This window comes from Argopecten irradians, chromosome 11 (genome assembly GCF_041381155.1).
Source record: "Argopecten irradians isolate NY chromosome 11, Ai_NY, whole genome shotgun sequence".
NCBI lineage: Eukaryota > Metazoa > Mollusca > Bivalvia > Pectinida > Pectinidae > Argopecten > Argopecten irradians.
In genome coordinates this window covers 37,279,503-37,298,544 of record NC_091144.1, presented here as the reverse complement: position 1 = coordinate 37,298,544, position 19,042 = coordinate 37,279,503, and the positions used below count along the sequence as shown (strand labels likewise).

Sequence of the window (19,042 nt, the reverse complement as noted above, 5' to 3'; positions counted from 1 at the left end):
GGTTAAATGAAGTTTTCAAATCTGGTCACCCATTACTAATTTTGAAGGTCATCACACATACATGTGAAAATCTTTTAAATATCTACCTTCTTGCTAAACTTTTAGGTGGGGTTCCATCTTGTGTTGAATTCCACACCACAAAAATTGACCAAAACTTTCGTAAAATTCCAATATTAATGCCCCTTTATCAGACACAGACTTGACAGTATTTTAAAATTTCTTTCCATTCTTAACACCTACCTGTATTGGCCAACCCACTTATAAAAGACTTGAAACAAATTCACCCTAAATACCCAATCAGCAGGTTCAAAAACATTCACCTCTCTATAAAATCTTGTCTCCAAAAAAGGGACTTCCAGAATCTATTTTTAGTTTGATTCTGCGGTCCATATGGATGTGAATCGCGAAATTATGTTTTTGAAAAACTCGAAATTACGTCGACACGAAAATAGCTTGGTTTTCAGTATATTGTAGTTGTTAGTCTGCCTAGCTCCAGTTTAATTGACATTCCTCAACGTTAAGGAATGTCTGATGTTAAAATGTTCCATAAAAATACATTACAAGAGGAAATCTGCTAAACGTTTGTAATGATTTTTTAAAGGGAATGGTGTCCTTTTCACAATTAAAAACAGGAAAGGACGAATAAGTATTTTTTCTTCAGTTACAAATGTCACTTGACTTAAAGATAAAAACATTATATAAGTACTTGAATGCGTCTCAGAAAAAAGTTAATGTCACTATACCTTTAAATGAAAAGTAAAGTATTGATTACGTATCCACCAAAAGCAAGTTATTTAATGTACCATTTTTGTATTAATTAGACATACATTTACATAAGTAAATGTTAATGTTCAAATTATGAGTATCGTTTATTCTCTATTGGCGGTAGAGCATCATAAAAGTTAAGAATTTCCGTAAGAATCAGGAAATTTCGTAAAACTGGACCCATGTGATCCTTTGGCTTTGATACACTTCATGTAAAATACATAACTATGACTCTATATTAACAAATATTTGACATTTTATTGTAAAACATAATAGATACAAAATAATGATCAACAATGATGATGGATGACTGAAGTATGGAGATATGTACAGGTGATGGATGTTGATTTATTTCTTTCCGAAAATCGCAGATCCTAGATATCTCAGGGGTACGAGTACATGGTCAATTATATGGACGACACCGTTGGTGGCGGCGATATCAGCCTTGAGTACTTTTCCATTGTTGACGTAGACTGTGCTTCCTGTAAAACAATCGATATAAGCTGGTAAATTACGTAAAAATGGATAAAAAATGAAAAAAATTAGTACATTTTAGTCATCACTGAATCTTTTACAATCGTATACTATTAACGTTAATGTCACTTATAACAATGATATTGAATATGTTTTCACTACAAAAGAAAAAAAAAAGAATGCCCCCCCCCAAAAAAAAAAACAAAAAAAAAAAAAACGCGAATGTTTTCACTGAATTTAAAATCAACTCAAATACTCCTGAACTGATATTTCGAAATATAAAACTTAAGTCCTATTGCGTACCTGAGACACCAATTCTGATGACGTCATGGCGAGTATCAAGTGTCCTGACGTATTCCCTGTTGTATAGACCTGCGGAGTACTCGGTGTGGGGTACCACGTGGTATTCCAAGATTTCTGTTAATAACGATGAAGATTAAAAGTAAAAATAACTGTATAGCGTATGATTCGCGAACTGAAAGTAACATGACATTGAATTCTAATGACAATACTATTGAAAGATTTTCGAATAATAGGAAAACCATTCATAACATTCACTCACTTTATGTATTTGGTGAGTTTGACAACAAATAAACCAATGGTGGCAGATAGTAAGTCCAAAACACTAAGAACAAAATCATTCATAAAAAGAGTATCGGGCTGTATTCTTAAGTTTAATAACACTTTTGAAAGTTATCGAATATAACCCTAATTTATTTATCACTCATCCAAGTCATTTATCTCTAAATTAAGTTACTGTAAAATTTACAATAACCAGATAAAGATTCCAATTAGTTGAAAGTATCAAGGAGAACATTCCAATTAGTTGCAAACTCCAAAAACTGTTCCACGTTTTATATCTTACCTTTAAGGAGTTGTGGGTCCTTAGCCAGGTTGTTCAATACTGTTGATCCAAGTCGGGAAAATGCTTCATTTGTTGGGGCAAATACGGTCAGGGCGTCACCTAGTAAATACAAACAGTACATTTGCTAACTTGAGTATTTTGTCACTAACACTTCTCGACCGTGAACTTAGTTTGTTTACATTTCTGTTGCAGAACAAAACATTATATATTCGAGTAATGTCGTCTAGATATAGTTATTACTAAATCCAAACACACAAAGAAAAGTTACACTTTATTTGTTTAATTTGTAGGTATTGTTAGATAGATGAAATCGTCATCTGCGTAGGTGCTTTGAGACTGATATTTTCATTGGCTTAAATTATGTTATCATTTCCTGAACTAAAATAACACCGACGCTACACGTTTGAATTGGCTGATGTCTTTGAGAAATTCCACTGTATTCGATTGAATATTGTTTTTTTCTTAAACATAATGGACCTTTAATATAAAACTGAAATAGGTGCATCTTTATGAAATAATGGATATCTTTCATTTGAGTATAGATATTTATACACAAAACATATACCTGTCAAAGCTGATGCCAGGTTAGCTGATTGGACCTGCGATAATAGGGTAGATAACTCTGAAGCACCGGCGACAATATCGACAATACTGCCCTCTGGTGGTAGCATCACTGTATCGATGACATGAACATATCCGTTGGTAGCTTGAAGGTCGAAATCTGTTATTCTGGATCCTTCGACTGTAACCTCCTGGCAACAGAACAAAGATTTCTATCATTAACGCCGGTAATAACACGCGGATAGAATATCGTGAATGCATTATCCTTTTATCATTTGAATAGTATTTATCTAAACCAAATTATATCAAGTATATCTAAAAACAGTATAATCACTATACAGAAAACAAAAATTGATACAAATGATCAATAAGATATAACGACTTGACTAACGTTGTTATGACTGTAGATGTTGAGACGGATTTTCTTCCCAGCTAGGGTATCAAGTTGAGCCTCGTTGGAAGCATCTTGTTTTCGGACGGATCCCTGAACCACGTGGTATTTCAAAACGTTGGCGAGAGCATTCACGTCACTGCCAAGGGAGGCCAGAAGATCAGCTGGCAGCTTAGCGAAGGCAGCATTGGTGGGAGCAAAGATGGTGAAGGTTCCTGTTTAGCATTGAATGAAGCTTGCAACAATGGTAATATATTCGTTATCTACTGTAATAACCGTTCAGCATATTTTGTGTCATTCATCACTAAGCGTAAACATATTTTTTGTGGCAAATTGCTGGAGAGAAATTAAAATTGCCGCTAAAAATATTTATCGCTAATGTGTATACCTTTTACAGCTATCTCAGCCATTATGCCCCCATAGAGTATTCTTAATTTGATTTTTCGAAAACATCATACTACATGTTTATTTATGCTAGGATATGTCACAAAAATCGTTAACTTAGACTGTAGAAAATTTCCTAACGTAACGTCATTTGACATCGTCGTATTTGCAAGTTATGAAGCAACAACTTGTAATATAGTATGCACAAGGCGTAGAGATATTTATACACAACTGCAAACATTGATTAACATTGAGAAATGAAATCACCAAATGATTTAAATTCTAACTTGGGTCGTAAGCGTGACATGAAGAAGAAACAAAGAAATACTCCACTTATGTTGATAATCATTTAAAAATTTCCTATCATGAAAAACTAAAACATCATATTACATGTATTTCAAATAATAACATTGATTAACATTGAAAAATAAAATCACTAAATGATTTAAATTCTAACTTGGGTCTTAAGCGTGACATGAAGAAGAAACAAAGGAATACTCCACTTATGAAAAACTAAAACTTCATATTACATGTATTTCAAATTATAACATTAATTATTATAAGATACTATAACAAAGTGAAGTGACCACTGACCTTGTGTGAGAGCGTCCGCCAGACCAGCTTTCTGTACCAGACTGACCAGAGTAGACTGGCCGTTCGACTGTAAAACCTCTACTAAGTTACCGCCCAATACGGCATGTAGAGCCAGAGTGAAGCAGAGTACACGAAGCATGGTTTGTCTAGAGTTGAAATCAGGAACTTGTTCGTCTAAAGGTGTCTAAGTCGACTGGTGACTGTGCTGACTTCTAACTCATATTTATACCATTCCTGATTCCAATTCTGGTCGATATACTGGTGATATAACACTTTGTGTTGTCCCCTGTATGTTTGGTAAACGTGACTGTTATCAGCATAGGGGACGGCCCTCACGTGGGACCGGCGTACACGGACGGTTTGCAGGTTTTGTCTGGTGTGATAAGTTTACAAACATTTGTCTCCCAGAGGGAGAAGTAAACCTTGACCTATAAAATCAATAGAATTGTTACATTAATGCATTTTCTGCTACTTAGCCATTTAGGGATAAACAACACCAGCGATGTAAAATCCATCTTGATTTTTCAATCAATTTTCGATTTCGAGATGAACTTCACATAACTGAAGTTATGTTTCGTATGGATGGCCTAGTAGTCAAAATGTTAAACATGGTTTTAAAATAATCAATGTTATGTGTATATATCAACGATGAACCATAAACACCTTTGTTCAATTATTCAAATGCATATAGTTGTCAAAGTTATTATTAGTTCAAATTGTTGATGCGCTACTAATTTTGCAGGTTGCAACATTGAACGCTGCGCTCAATTTGCTAACGAGCTTTACTCTTATTAATTTTCTCATTAAATATATATATATATAGATTCAATACATATCGAAAGCAAACTAATTTACCTTTATTTCGTTTATCGTTCACCAATGAAAAGTCAACCTTTTATTTTATACCCTGGCTTTAAAAAAATTCAAATCAGGAAGTCCGCTGTATGAGTTTAATTATCGTAAGATAGTGTTACTATATATATATATATGTTAGACTTCAAGATTGTCCGGTTGTAGCATAAGTGCGCTAAGTTCACAACAACGAAGGAATGGAGAAAGATACGATATTTGACCAGTGCCATATAAGGAGATCTCGTGGCACTGACCAACACTTCATGCTGACCAACACGTGACTCTTGTCAGCATATTACTTTATGTAAGGCTTGTAAAACTCATTTTATAAAGAAAATAAAAATGACCAATGTCGTTTGTCGTCACATGTCTGATAGAAATTTGCCTAATATGCTCGATATTTTCTCCGAACCTTTTTTTTTATATGAAATGTATCTTTTATATTTGAATGAATAAAGACATCAAGGTAATATATCTTATCGTTGATTTCAAACCCGTCTACAAAGACTATAGCTAAAGAATAAAAGAAAAAGAGTTATCATTCGTATTAATCCGAATGCTGGTATTGTGTATTTGTGTCCCCAGCGGAAAGTTATTATTAAGCAGGAGGTCGGTATATAGGTGTTGACAGAAATATTCTATTAATGCTTTCAAGATCAAAATTTCTTCCGTTTAATATTTTATCTATCTACGGCCCATTTGTTACCTTTTGATTTTTTGTCGTCCTACACTTATGATTGTAAGAGAAAATATAAGATGGCAGGTATAATTTGTTTGAATGTCTTTGATTATCACACTCCGACTTTTACATAGAGGGGTAATGAATTGTTATACTGGATTGATTAATGTACACTTAATCTTTACTTTTCATAGTGTGCGACCAATTGTTGACGCGTTCTTGATAACAATATTTATTGTTTTAAGATTATTAAATTTCAAGGGGAACAACTCATGCAATCATGCAAAGAAAAAAAAATAAGGGGAGGTTTTGACTATCCTTTGATATAGTCAAATTTTTACAATGATCTATTCATTTTTTATAATTAACAACATTTACAAAATATTTTTATTTGCTTTTAACTTGTTTACTCATTGTGAAGACAACACTAGTCAGAGTATATAAACATCAATATACAATGGTCAGTTTCTTATCATCGGACAAATGTCTATGTATTCGCACATTTCTCTTGTATCAACCCTCACCTGATAAGACCTTGTTCGTGCAAGGTGATATCAACATCTGTTGTCCGGAATGTTCACCTGTGGTCAGTTCATAAACGTAGGACGTTGTACTGGACACGTTTCCTTTAATGCCGGCCAGTTATCAACGCATTCAAAATATGATATGAAGAAATGATTTTAAGTGAACAATTGTGTATCATGTCTATTGGAATTTTTGGGCCCACTTCATTTTTGAAACAAAATTTCTTTAAAACAATAAAAACACTATAAGAATATATATATATAGTGACTGTGTATATCTGTGACCTTACAACAGGTGACAACACCCAACAAAGGTCCAAACAAAGGGGCAAAGGTCCTCAATATTTTGTAAAACCCCCCCTCCGCCGCATCTACAGGAGGAGATTAATTCAACTCCCAACCATATATGCTTTATGTACATTTTTCATATATCATTAAATTTAATCCTTGTACACATTTATAGACAATGAGGTCGCTAAAAGGAAATTAACGAAATTCGCAAATTGGCCAAATTAGCGTGTGAGCGCCGAAGGCGCAAGATTTTGGTGTTTTAGGGGTCTGTGGGTGACCCCCGGGGAAAATATTGTAATTTAGAATGGCTGAGATGAGTTTTACAATGTATTTTGATGATTTTGCGAGCGCCCAAAGTGCGAGACTTTGGTGTTTTGGTGGGTCCGGGGGTCTACCCCGGAAAAAAATAACGATTTAAAATGGCTAAGATGAGTTTTACGATGCATTTTGATGAATTTGCGAGCGCCTAAAGGCCGAGAATTAGGTGTTAGGGGGTCCGGGGTCTCCCCCGGGAAAAAGCCAATTACGATTTAGAATGGCTGAGATGACTTTTACGATGTATTTTAATGATTATAAAGCATTCTTAACATGGTAATTTTTCGATTTAAAGCTACCTGCATTTAGAAATGATAATTGTGTCGTCATAACATTATGCAATCCTACTCGATCTGAATACAGTGGCTTCACACCATCGACACATTGTTGTGTAACATAAAAAATGAATTAATTGTCTCGCTAAGACATAAACAAATTGATCTTTTAAGAGATAATTTTAATATAGTACATAGAATCCCTTGATGGACATTTTTAGTCCAGTTCGTGTGTATTGAATTTTTACTATTTAAGGTTTGACATTATGTGCTTGAACGTTTTAGGAAATGCGCCGCGCAGCGGAAAATTTTCTAGAATGAAGTACGAAAAATGCGCAGGACCCTTTTTTCTTTCAAATAAGCATTTCTAGAAAATTTCAGTCGGCGAAAATGGGGGAGGGGGGGGGGGGGGGCAAAAAGACATGTTTGCCCCCCCCCCCCCCCCGTCCGAAGGGGGGGGGGGGGGGGCAGTTGTTTAACCACCCCACAACTCACAAGGGACTCCGAACTGACCTTAATCATTAGTCATATCATAATATCATAACCCACATGCATCTGTAAACAAAAAGCAATACTTATCGGTAATGGCCACCAGAGGACCCAACTTGACACTCCTCCTTACTAATGGAAATCTCTTTAGTATTCAAAATTCATTTTGGGACTCTTTTGTCTATAAAATCATTACGCCGTTACATCAGCCAATAAGAAGCAATGTCACAAACGGCGACGCCATTTTTCCCTTTATGGACTGAATAAGTAAATATCTAAGTCAATGAAAATGCTCATTACAAGCAAAATTGAATTATTAGAAAATATACTTATCGACCACATACAGAGAGAGAGGATTGGTCACATCTATGAGCCACGTGGTCATCTATGCGTGTCATTCAAATTCTATGAAACAGCATCTCTGTGGTATACAATGTAGTTTTTCATAGCGCATCAAGTAATGTTTATAGATGTGTAAAGGAAGCGTTACCCGATATAAACATCTAAAAATGACTCTTTGTCCGACACGATCTACGAATAAAGCCTACACATATTCTTACAGTTAGGAATACTTACAATAAGCGCTATACATATACGTATACGAATACGGAGACGTACTTGACTGAAATCGATTATTATATGTAATTTTTACCATCAATTCTATAAAAATGCTTTATTTTCTATATTTTGAAATTTGAAATCAACTACAAGATAGCAACTCGGGTCAAAAACGTCTCATTTGTTCATGCGTGAATAAAAGTATCAAATGATTTAACTCCCGATTTTCGATCGCTCAACAAGCCTTTGTATCTTTACGGATAACATTATATATTTGTAACACTGTGTCGAAAATCAGCCTCAAAAGATGATTGAAGTAAAGGATTTTATAGTATTGATGAAAAACATTATGTATACTGATCGATCCCAGTCAAATGCGTTTTCTTATCCGTATACGTATATCGCTTTTGTAACTATCCCTATTAATTGCCATTTCTAGACACAGAAGGTATCACTTTCATAACTTATAACAGGAGTATGATATCGAAGCATGAGTAACTTCTTGTTAAACCATGAAAGGCCGAATATAACTTACTATAGTGTTGATTGTTGATCAAATTGTGATATAATTTTTCAATGATTTAACATATCTTCCTATAATTGTTCTTAATAAGATTTTAAAATACCGATTGAGTATTGAACTGACCAAATTTAACAAAAAGAGAAATCATGAAATCATTATTCTCCCATTACTGCCGTTGGTGTAGTAGTATGCATGACGTTATTCTGACCGACGTCCATAACGCATTGATGCTAGGGACATTTTTCTGCGTACTTCCGTGCTACTAGAAAGAATATTTTTTTTATGTTTTTCGCAACAATTTTGTAGTTATAATTTTATGATCTAGAATATCCTAAAGATGTAACACATAGATCAAAATGTTGGAAGTGTATTGATGATTTTATGTTTATTTCCATGGACTAAATTTTTTTCTTATCGCTAATGAGGCCACAAGACGGGGGCAACGGAAAATTTGATTTGGCAATTAATAGCGAGACCGTTATACATTACATGTAGGATTAAACAAATAACAGAAAACCGACATATAAACATTAAACTACCCTTTTTGGTAAATTTCATGGATCTATAATTCTCCCATAATTGCAGACATATTAATGATAACGCACTAACGCCTTTAATCAATTTTTCTGCAATCATGGATAATTATAGGACCTTAGTACATCACGTGACATAATGTTGGATTCTGATTTGCTATACACATGTGTAATATTTGAACTAGTGCTCGGGGAAGCGGGCACTATTAAAGTGGCGCTAGATTGAACATGGATCCATTATAGTGTCACTATTGCATGACGTCATTATAACATTGCACTTCGACGTCAAAATGATGGACAGACTGTGGTGTACGGGGAAGGAAACAAATGTTGCTCTTCTACAGAAGAGAGTTCACTAGTTCTGCTCATCTACTTTCAATCTTCATGAAACCGAATCTCGTTTAAGGAAAGTTATATTTGCGACAATTGTTATGTTGTACGCATCAGCATGGTAAGAAAATCAAGATAGCGTTATATGGCGACTCTTGAAGTGTTTCTGTTACGATGAAATAAAAAGGGATTATACACATATGAGGATAATGTACTCAACCCATTATGGCCTGGTTGAGAGGACAATATTAAGATAGTGCGATCGCTTTCGGCTTGGGCACTTTTTCTATCCCTCGCCAATACTATACGGCATTAGTGTCCTCTCAAACAGGCCATAATGGATTAATAAAATTTATTACCCCTAAGTGATCAAGGTTGGGTAATCATAGTCGAGGGCTACGATTTTGTAACAAGGGTAAAGTATTCTTTCTGGTCTCTCCCGGTTCTAAGCTGATAAACCAAATCGACGCTTCGAATTCAGTCCATCCGCGTAAAAATATAGTTCGTTGATATAGAAGAAAAACAATGAACATTCGGTAAATATTATTTTAACATTGAACTAACAACCAATCAAACAATGAATAGCAATTTATGTATTTATTTAGCATTGGTTATCTAGAGCGTGTTACGTCACCGAATCGAAAGTTTGACGTAACGAACCCAGATTATTTCATAAATGGGGTAAAATTCCGCCAATAATCGCAAAATTGGTAAAGGGATCAGACAGATCAGAAGAGATAGAAAAATCAAGCACTGGGTATTATCTGAAACCTCCCTGTCCGATGTGCGAGAAAAATAAATCCGCCAAGAAGACAAAATCTAGTTAAAACTAAATCATAATGTCAATGTCAAAATGAATGAAAGTAGAATCAAGACGTATCCAAATACTCTTTTACGACAACAACATACTGTGTAACACAAGATGTGTTGGTGGATACTTTGATTTTGAGAATTTAAAGTAATTCGTGGGTCGAAATATTCGTTATTTTATTGGAACAACGATTCTCATATCCAACCAATTGTCGCTTTGTTTGTAGTCATGGGTCACTTGCAGCCACGAATACATAACAGTCTACACAACGAATAATTCAGGTGATATCGTTATTTCTGGCGCCTCTAATTATATGTTGATACTAAAGTCGGATTATGACTTTATTTTCCTTTGATATCATGACTGGTTCTATGTCGTTTGTCTGTTTTATGAGTGGCGGACGCGGTTTTCACCGCAATGATATGTGATATGTCGGAATAATGGAGAGAGGATTATATATATATATAGGCAAGAGGTCGTAACTTTATCTTTATCAGCTTCCATCTTATAGAACATACAGATCTTTGTTTTCTGTATCGAACTGAAAGATAAGAGAAACTACCATTTAGACGATAATACCATCGGATTGTTAATGTTGAATTGAAAAGAAAAGGCGAAAAGAAGCCAACACAACCATGAAATGGTTAGCATGTTTCTGGATTCTCTTGACTTTGATGACAGTTTGTATGTGTGAAGACATAGACTATTCCAATTTTATCGACATATGCCGTCAACAATACCATTCGTGTGAAAGTGGACCAAAGAACATCTTCTGCAGTTGTGATAGTATGTGTCTTTATCGAGATAACTGTTGCTATGATGCTGCAGTTATTACAGAGGGAAGCGGGGAAATGACTTACATACAACGACAATACCTTCAAATGACAACATGTGTTGTCACTTCATTTAAGGAAAATGCTATCCTAACTCAGGGTGTGTTCATGATATCATCTTGTCCTGTGGCATGGAATGGTGACATAGATACCAGGAAAGGATGTGAGATGTCTTCAGAAACTGACATCCGGGACATGTTACCTGTTGTTGACATTAACACTAACCTTACGTTCAAAAACCGTCAATGTGCAAATTGTAATAATGTACAAACATATATACCATGGTTATTGAAGACAAGCTGTTCGACATAGAGAAACGTTCCATCTCTTTCTATTGTCAAGGATGTAATGACAAAAGTCAACAGCGACCAGTGTAGCTACAGATTCATTCCACCTAAAGATGTCACAGTACATTACTGTTATCTGGATTTTAACTACACGATCACATCTGATATTTCTGGACTTGATGACAATTCAACCTGTGGTAACCGTGTGTTTTGTCTTATTGCTGCGGAAGGTCTGAGGTATCAAGATGACTTGAAAAAAACCAGGCACTTTGTATGTATAATATCTTGCTCATCCCCCGAAGTACAGGATGACTTGTACTTACACATTGTATTAGCATCTGTATCAAGGTTGTAAATCTAATTCTAGCGCCTGCAGAGAAATGGTATGGCGGGCGTCTCTGTTTAATTTCACACCCATACATTGTGCTGTTTGGTTTCTTTGTCCCAATACTTTTGATTTTATGTGGAAACTTCGTCTTATTTATTTGTATAATTCGCTATGTAACATCTACATCCAATTCTGCCAATTCAAATAAGTCTAACCTTTTGGTCTTCATCAAAATATTGACAATAATGGGGTTTAGTTGGATAATCGGAATTATTGGAATACTATCCGTATCGGATGAGGTACTTTTAGTCTTTGAAGTCTTGTGCAGGGAGCTTTGATTACCATTCCCTTTTCATGTAACAATCGTGTTTGTACATTTTACAGAATTTGGTCACAGCGACTTAAAAACAATTCCAGAACCGAAAATGTACCCCCTTGATTCAAGTAACTTATTCGTTAGGTTAATTGCAAATTCAATATTAAATGGGATTATTTTCAATCTAATAACAAATATTGGTTTTTAACCAATTGGTGATTAAAGACCTAACTATGCGTGTTTTAGAATTATGCTGTATTAGATCTATGTTAAATAACTGTTTCTTATTTTTCGCTAGATACAAAAAATACAGCTACACAAAACATATCGTTAATTCTTCTAGATCCCGTCATCAATGTCGATACTACATCCAATAAAGAAAGGTTGAACGGTCCCTGTAAGTCAATACACGTGGATAAGTTGAAATTTATTATATATTGGAATGTCGACGTATCAAGGAGAAATAACCAATCTTCGGTCCATACCCGATAACTGTTATTTGTGCCATTTTGCTAGAAAAGTATTTGAAACAATATATAAAAATGTATTTTGAATGAGTTAAGAAAAGAAATGAGAAAAAAAGAAAAGAAATTGAAACACATTAACAAAAAAGCAAAAATAAATCAAGACAAAATGGTACTGACCTCTGATTGTATCGTACATACATATTGGTGTTTTGTCGTACGTGAATATATAGATTTGTAATTGATTCGATATTGTCAAAAGAAAACAAAAAGCTTATTTTCTTTAGAAAAAAGTTTTTTTTTTAATTCAAACCATGTTTGAACAAAGAACTAGGAAAACCAAACATAAAACAATATCATAAAAGGAAACTAAAACAAGCTAAAACAGTACAGCTTAATTGTTTTTAGAAGAAGCTTTTTCAAACCATATGAAAATAACAAAAACTATGAAAACTAAAGAGAAAACAATTGCATAAAAGGAAACTAAAACAAGCTAAAACAGTATTGCTTAATTTTGTTTAAAAGATGCTTTTGTAAATCATGTAACAATAATAAAACCTATTAAAACCAAAGAGAAAACAATTGCATGAAATGAAACTAAAATAACCTAAAACAGTACTGATACAGGTACATGTATATAGGCATTTTGTCCTATGTGTATTACATGTGTTGTATTGCCGTAAATGAATATTGTAAAGTCAATGAATTGTCAATTGATTGTGGTGTGTATTAAGGTAACCTATGATTAATGTAATCTTACATTAGGTCTGCTAAGTCGACAGGGATACATTGTATCTCAATCCAAGTGAAAGATTTCGGCTGGACATATCGAGGCCTGCTGCGGGTTGGCGGCCGAAATCTTTCACGACGGTTATTATATCTCTGATCACTTGGTAGACCCATGTATAATTTGTAAAGAAAATGCCTCTTGGGAAATAAATGACGTCCTCGACGATGGCCTCCGCATGTATCGATGACGTCATTGTCAAGCGTTGGTGAGCTGTACCTACCACGGTAAAAGAGACAGTCATCTTTTCTCTAGCAACCAAGGGATAACTCTGCCAATATGGGAGAAAATGACAGCTTGTTGTAATGCAAGAGAGTAGGAATACATTATGTTGACTTCTTATAAACTTTATTCCTTTCAATAGTTCAATAAACTTTATTCCTTTCAATAGTTCAATAGATATAACAAAAGCCTTTAGCTTGAAAATTGAAGCTTATACGATGGCAGATAAAGATCAAAATGAGATGTTAAATGATTGAAAAATATGATATATTGTAATCAATTGAGTAACACTGTGGTGAGTTCTCTTTGGTCTTGGACAGGTTCAACAAAAGTTTATCTATAAAGGTTTGTTTTGACTATGTGGACATTTTTTTTCTAACAAATGTATGACAAAGGGACGCTGAATTGTTAATATGTGTGTTGAATGTAAAATGGGTTTAGACATATTAAAACACGTGCTGCTGTTCGTATATGTAAAATCTTTTCTTAAAGTTGACATGCTTTATCAATCTTACATAAATTTTTATATCGACAAGTGTCACGTGTTTGTCAGCATGAAGTGTAGGTCAGTGACACGAGATCTCCTTATATGGCACTGGTCAAATATCGTATCTTCACAATTCCTTGGTTGTTTGGGTCTTCGCTTAAAGTGACCCACGACTGGACAATTGTTTAATCGGGGTGTATTGTTTAATCGGGGTGTAAGATACTTTCTTTTACCTTAGAATAAATGGCTCATATCCATTCTTAAATTACATTATCAGAAAATCGTATGAGTGACTCGTAGAAATTTAATAGATGATAAATACATTTCAAAATAATTGTTTTCATAAGAAAAATAAATAGTTGAGTTCAATAAATAATAAATAAGAAAATTTTGATAGAACGTTGGTAATATTAAAAGTTCACTAGAAATATGAGCATAGGAGTCAGCGTTGTAATTTTAACGTTCAACATTTCTGCTGTTCCAGTATTTAATACGTTGTCGGAGACTTTTTAACTTTCAACGTTTCTACTGCAGTTGCATTTAATACATTGTCGGAGATCCATATTTGATTGCACTACGCTAAGCTGCACTACACTTGTAATTAGTGTAGGTTAGCATAATGAAATCATCAGTTTCCCACGATGTATTCAATATTGATAATGTCCACGATATCCATATATTATTTGAATAAATACGTTTTTGATAACAAAGATATGCATGTGTATAAGGTACACATAAAATGTTAATTAGTGATGAACACATGACGCCTTTAAAGTTCTTCTCCCTTTCGTAATTAGTGGAAATTTGAATAGTGAAGTTTTCAAATATTAAGTTAAAAAGCAACAAAATTACCAAACAATTTATGCAAAATAAAATTATATCGGAGCATATTCAGTAATATTTCACCAGAGTCATGCCATTAACATTCTTGTAGGGTACTTAATCAAAGAATCGAAAACAACAATAAAAGATACTCCGCCAATTAAATCGATCTATTGATATCAGAACGCCCCAATCCGTGTCCATATCAAACATTTAAGGTTTTATTTTTTTGGTTTTTATCTCCTTTTAAGTGCAATGATAACAAACATTAATTACTATTTTTAATTTGTCATAAAAGAATTAAAAAGGGACGTTGGAAAAATATTCCGAGTTTTATGAAATTACATGTATTTCATTGGTTCCATGTTTTATTTGGTTTCTCTGTTGGGTTCCATTCAGACATATCAATATTATCTTTTATTTCCAGTTTTGCGTTAAAAGTCAGGATTGGTTTGGTTTGCTAACAGGTAAGGCTATTGGCCCAACGGTCAGTTTCTGATGTCTGTGCAGTACAGATTCCGAACTCGCATTGTGGGTGATGGAGTGTTAGAAAATCGGATCAGAACAGCTTCAACGCTTGGCCAAAGCTGCTCTAAAGTATCGAGATCAAGATAAAGTAGAAGTATACTATATATCTGGAAGTAGTATCTCAAACATCTAATGCTATTACTAAACACTATTAAGGTCAAGGTCCCATAATGCAAAACTGATCGTATCCAGTGAATACAGAATCATTAATACATCTGTTCCTTAGATAAAAGATAAAAGCCCGATGCGGCGACCGTTTCCCACTCTGATAATAGTCACGTTGACTTAGCACGGGAACAACACCACGTGTTATATCACCAAATTGTTTACTTTGGAACTAGAAATGGTATAAATATGAGTTAGAAGTCCTCACAGTCATCAGTCGACTTAGATACCTTCAGACGAACAAGTTCCTGATCTCAACTCTAGACACACCATGCTTCGCGTACTCTGCTTCACTCTGGCTCTACATGCCGTATTGGGCGGTAACTTAGTAGAAGTTTTACAGTCGAACGGACAGTCCACTCTGGTCAGTCTGGTACAGAAAGCTGGTCTGGCGGACGCTCTCACACACGGTTAGTGGTCACTTTAAACATAGTTATGATTGTTTTATTATGTAGCAATAAAATAAATAATTTTAGAAATCATTAACTTTTTTAATGATAATCAAAGCTTTTGATGTGCGCAAACTTTTGCTTAGCATGACATAATTCTTATACTTTAAAGTTTTTTAAACTTAGTATCTTGTACAGGAATATCATTTAATTATAACAATTATTTCAAACCCTCTTTGTTGCCTTTCAGGAACTTTCACCATCTTTGCTCCTTCCAATGATGCCTTCGCTAAGCTGCCAGCTGATCTTCTGGCCTCCCTTGGCAGTGACGTGAATGCTCTCACTAACGTTTTGGAATACCACGTGGTTCAGGGATCTGTTCGGAAACATGATGTTTCCAACGAGGCTCAACTAGCTACCCTGACTGGCGAGAAAGTCCGTCTTAACTTCTACAGCCATAACCATGTAAGTCAACTTAGAAAACTTTTAGTCCATCTATTAAACACGTAAAATATTTTCTGTAAGTTGTCAGTTTTCCCTGATATTTTTCGTAGAATATTTCTGATTTTATAATTTTGTCAGATGTTTTCATGTACAAATAAATCTCACAAAAATGTTCCATGTTTTTCATAGAAGTGGCTTATATCTTAGCGTATCATATATCAACCCCAACAACAACATATCTGTCACCTCCGATTAAAAAACTCGTTTAAAATCCGTCATATATAATAAAAATAGAAGTGCCTTCGAAAATTAAAACACCTACAACAGGCTTTTCAATTTGCAATACGTTGCCGCAAATCAGAAACGAACAACTTATTTGTAACCGGATAGATATAACTACAACTAACTTCATTCTTCTAAGTTGTTGAGCAGAAGAAATCGATTAAAAAAATCGTTCATTTTTAAAATCTCTATTGAAAGGTTATTAATTTATATTTTCTTATCGAAAGGCGACAACTGTTGAAGGATCCAGGATAACTCATTTCGATCTCCAAGCTAGCAACGGATATGTCCACGTGATTGACACAGTGATGTTACCACCAGAGGGCAGTATTGTCGATATTGTCGCCGGAGCTTCAGAGTTATCTACCCTATTAGCTCAGGTCAAGGCTGCCAACCTTGCATCAGCCCTTCAAGGTTTGTTATGTAGACTTTATATTTTGGATATATCTTATAGATGCTCGCCATGTTTGTCCTTATCGCCAAAAGCCTTCATAAACAGTTCAAGTATTTTAGTCATACATCGCAAAATATGCTTTTATGCTATTGTGCATTTGGAAATGCATTAATGGATAAACTTAACATTGGTATACGTTTTTGCTACCATATCTCGATATTTATACGATATTTATATTTTTTACGATCTCCCCATAAATGTATCCTGCCATTCTAAAAACGATACAGTGATAAGAAAATGCGACTGGAATCGATTCTAAACATTAATGAAAATTATGCATCAAACCCGCTGTTTGCGTACATACAGATATACCATTCTGTTTCCCGAAAATATGTTCATTTAGTATTTGTATATAAAGTGTTCTGGTTTACGTCTGGTCTCCATCAGGTGACGCATTGACTGTATTCGCACCAACAAACGAAGCTTTCGCCAGTCTGGGATCCTCCACTTTACACCATCTGGCCAGCAATCCAGCACTTCTCAAAGGTAAATATTGTATATGATGTATTAAGTAGTTAATGACCTCTGAGTTTGTGTAACACAGTCTTTGTAATGTCAAAACTAATTATGGTACAGTGCAATAACAGATTTTCGTGCAGAGTTCGCAAAATTAATATTTTGATGATTCGCAAAATAACAGAGATGTTGCTTCATCCAACACAATAAGCGCAACTTTATTTAAACTCAAAATTTCTGGCTCGAAAAATTCTAAAATATATATAGGGCTGTCTGTAATCTAAAAATATGTATTGTAATCGAAAATAAGTAATATGTTTTGAAAAAAAATCGTTGATAAATAATTAATTTTTATTTAAGGTTTAAATACTGCTGTTGTCGTCAGCATATGACTCAAGCAAATTTCATACTTAACCAAAGTTTATTTTGCCAAACAGAAATCTTGGAATATCACGTGGTGCCACAAACAGATTACTCCGCTGGTCTGTACAACAGGGAATACAAGAGGACCCTTGATTCCCATCACGATCACATCCGCATCAGTGTCTCAGGTAAATTATCCTTATTTTGATCGTCTTGTTAGACTAGATTCTCATAAAGGCATTTGATATCGTATCTTTGACATGTATTTGTTGTGTAACATACATTAGACCACTTACATATTTAATGGTGCGCAATTGCGCATCATGTTGATATATAGATATAGCCTAATGTATGACAATGATAAAATAATGAACGAGAAATATAAGCTTTGAAGATATGATAATAGTTTACATACTTTAAACATTAGTGTGAATCGAGACAAAAACAGCCAACAGAAGAAGTTTGATTTCAATTTGTATAGTTATGACGTCATAATTAAGAGATGTCACATGGAGCGCAATGATGTTACACATAAATAACGGTATAAAGACTATTCAATTTTGCAGCGGCAATGTACATATTATCATAATCTCTCATCGTAAACAATTTTCTTATCAGAATGATGAAATAATATTGGCTAGTTTAAATTAGTATTTTCTTGTCGATTAATATTTTGATATTGAGCATAACAGTGGATTCCTTTTACTTTTAAAGGAGGATCTGTCCATGTCAACACCGCAAAAGTGCTCAAGGCTGATATTGCTGCCACAAACGGAGTCGTCCATATAATTGACCAAGTGCTAATTCCAAGTAGATATCATGGATCCTCGATTTTCGGAAAGAAATAAATTCTCACTCAACATCTGTACATACATCCATTGATTGTCATCCATCATTGTTATTGATATCTTATATACTTTATGTTTTACAATAAATTATAATTACTTTTTACCCTATACGCGTTTTTGCGTTTTATCTTAAAGCCTGTAGATGGTACGAGTGACGACAGTCCGTATTTGCATATTACAGAGTTAACTGTTCTTGCTGGTAGGCATCGATTGCGACGTCATCATTTTACAAACAAATATTGCTATAGTTCAAAGAAAATGTAATCTAAATATGGGGATGAAATTTACAAGAATATATTTAAACCACAGCTTCTTGTATTGAAAATGTGCCGTAAATTTCATACCTCCTTATC

General features: G+C 34.4%; 2 protein-coding genes across 2 annotated transcripts; one reads left to right on the top strand and one right to left on the bottom strand.

The window, feature by feature from the left end:
- Positions 1–1,003: 1,003 nt before the first annotated feature.
- Positions 1,004–4,225, bottom strand: LOC138334213 (transforming growth factor-beta-induced protein ig-h3-like). Its single transcript, XM_069282819.1, has 6 exons — positions 4,035–4,225; positions 3,057–3,271; positions 2,670–2,856; positions 2,105–2,203; positions 1,543–1,656; positions 1,004–1,247 (listed from the first exon to the last, which is right to left on the bottom strand). Exons 1-6 carry the CDS (start codon positions 4,171–4,173, stop codon positions 1,114–1,116), a joined length of 888 nt encoding a protein of 295 aa, XP_069138920.1. The 5' UTR covers positions 4,174–4,225; the 3' UTR covers positions 1,004–1,113.
- An 11,305-nt stretch (positions 4,226–15,530) lies between these two features.
- LOC138334212 (transforming growth factor-beta-induced protein ig-h3-like) lies at positions 15,531–18,797 on the top strand. The gene is made up of 6 exons (XM_069282818.1): positions 15,531–15,863; positions 16,093–16,307; positions 16,796–16,982; positions 17,410–17,508; positions 17,916–18,029; positions 18,556–18,797. The coding sequence occupies exons 1-6, from the start codon at positions 15,725–15,727 to the stop codon at positions 18,687–18,689; spliced, it is 888 nt and encodes a 295-aa protein (XP_069138919.1). The 5' UTR covers positions 15,531–15,724; the 3' UTR covers positions 18,690–18,797.
- Positions 18,798–19,042: the final 245 nt, after the last annotated feature.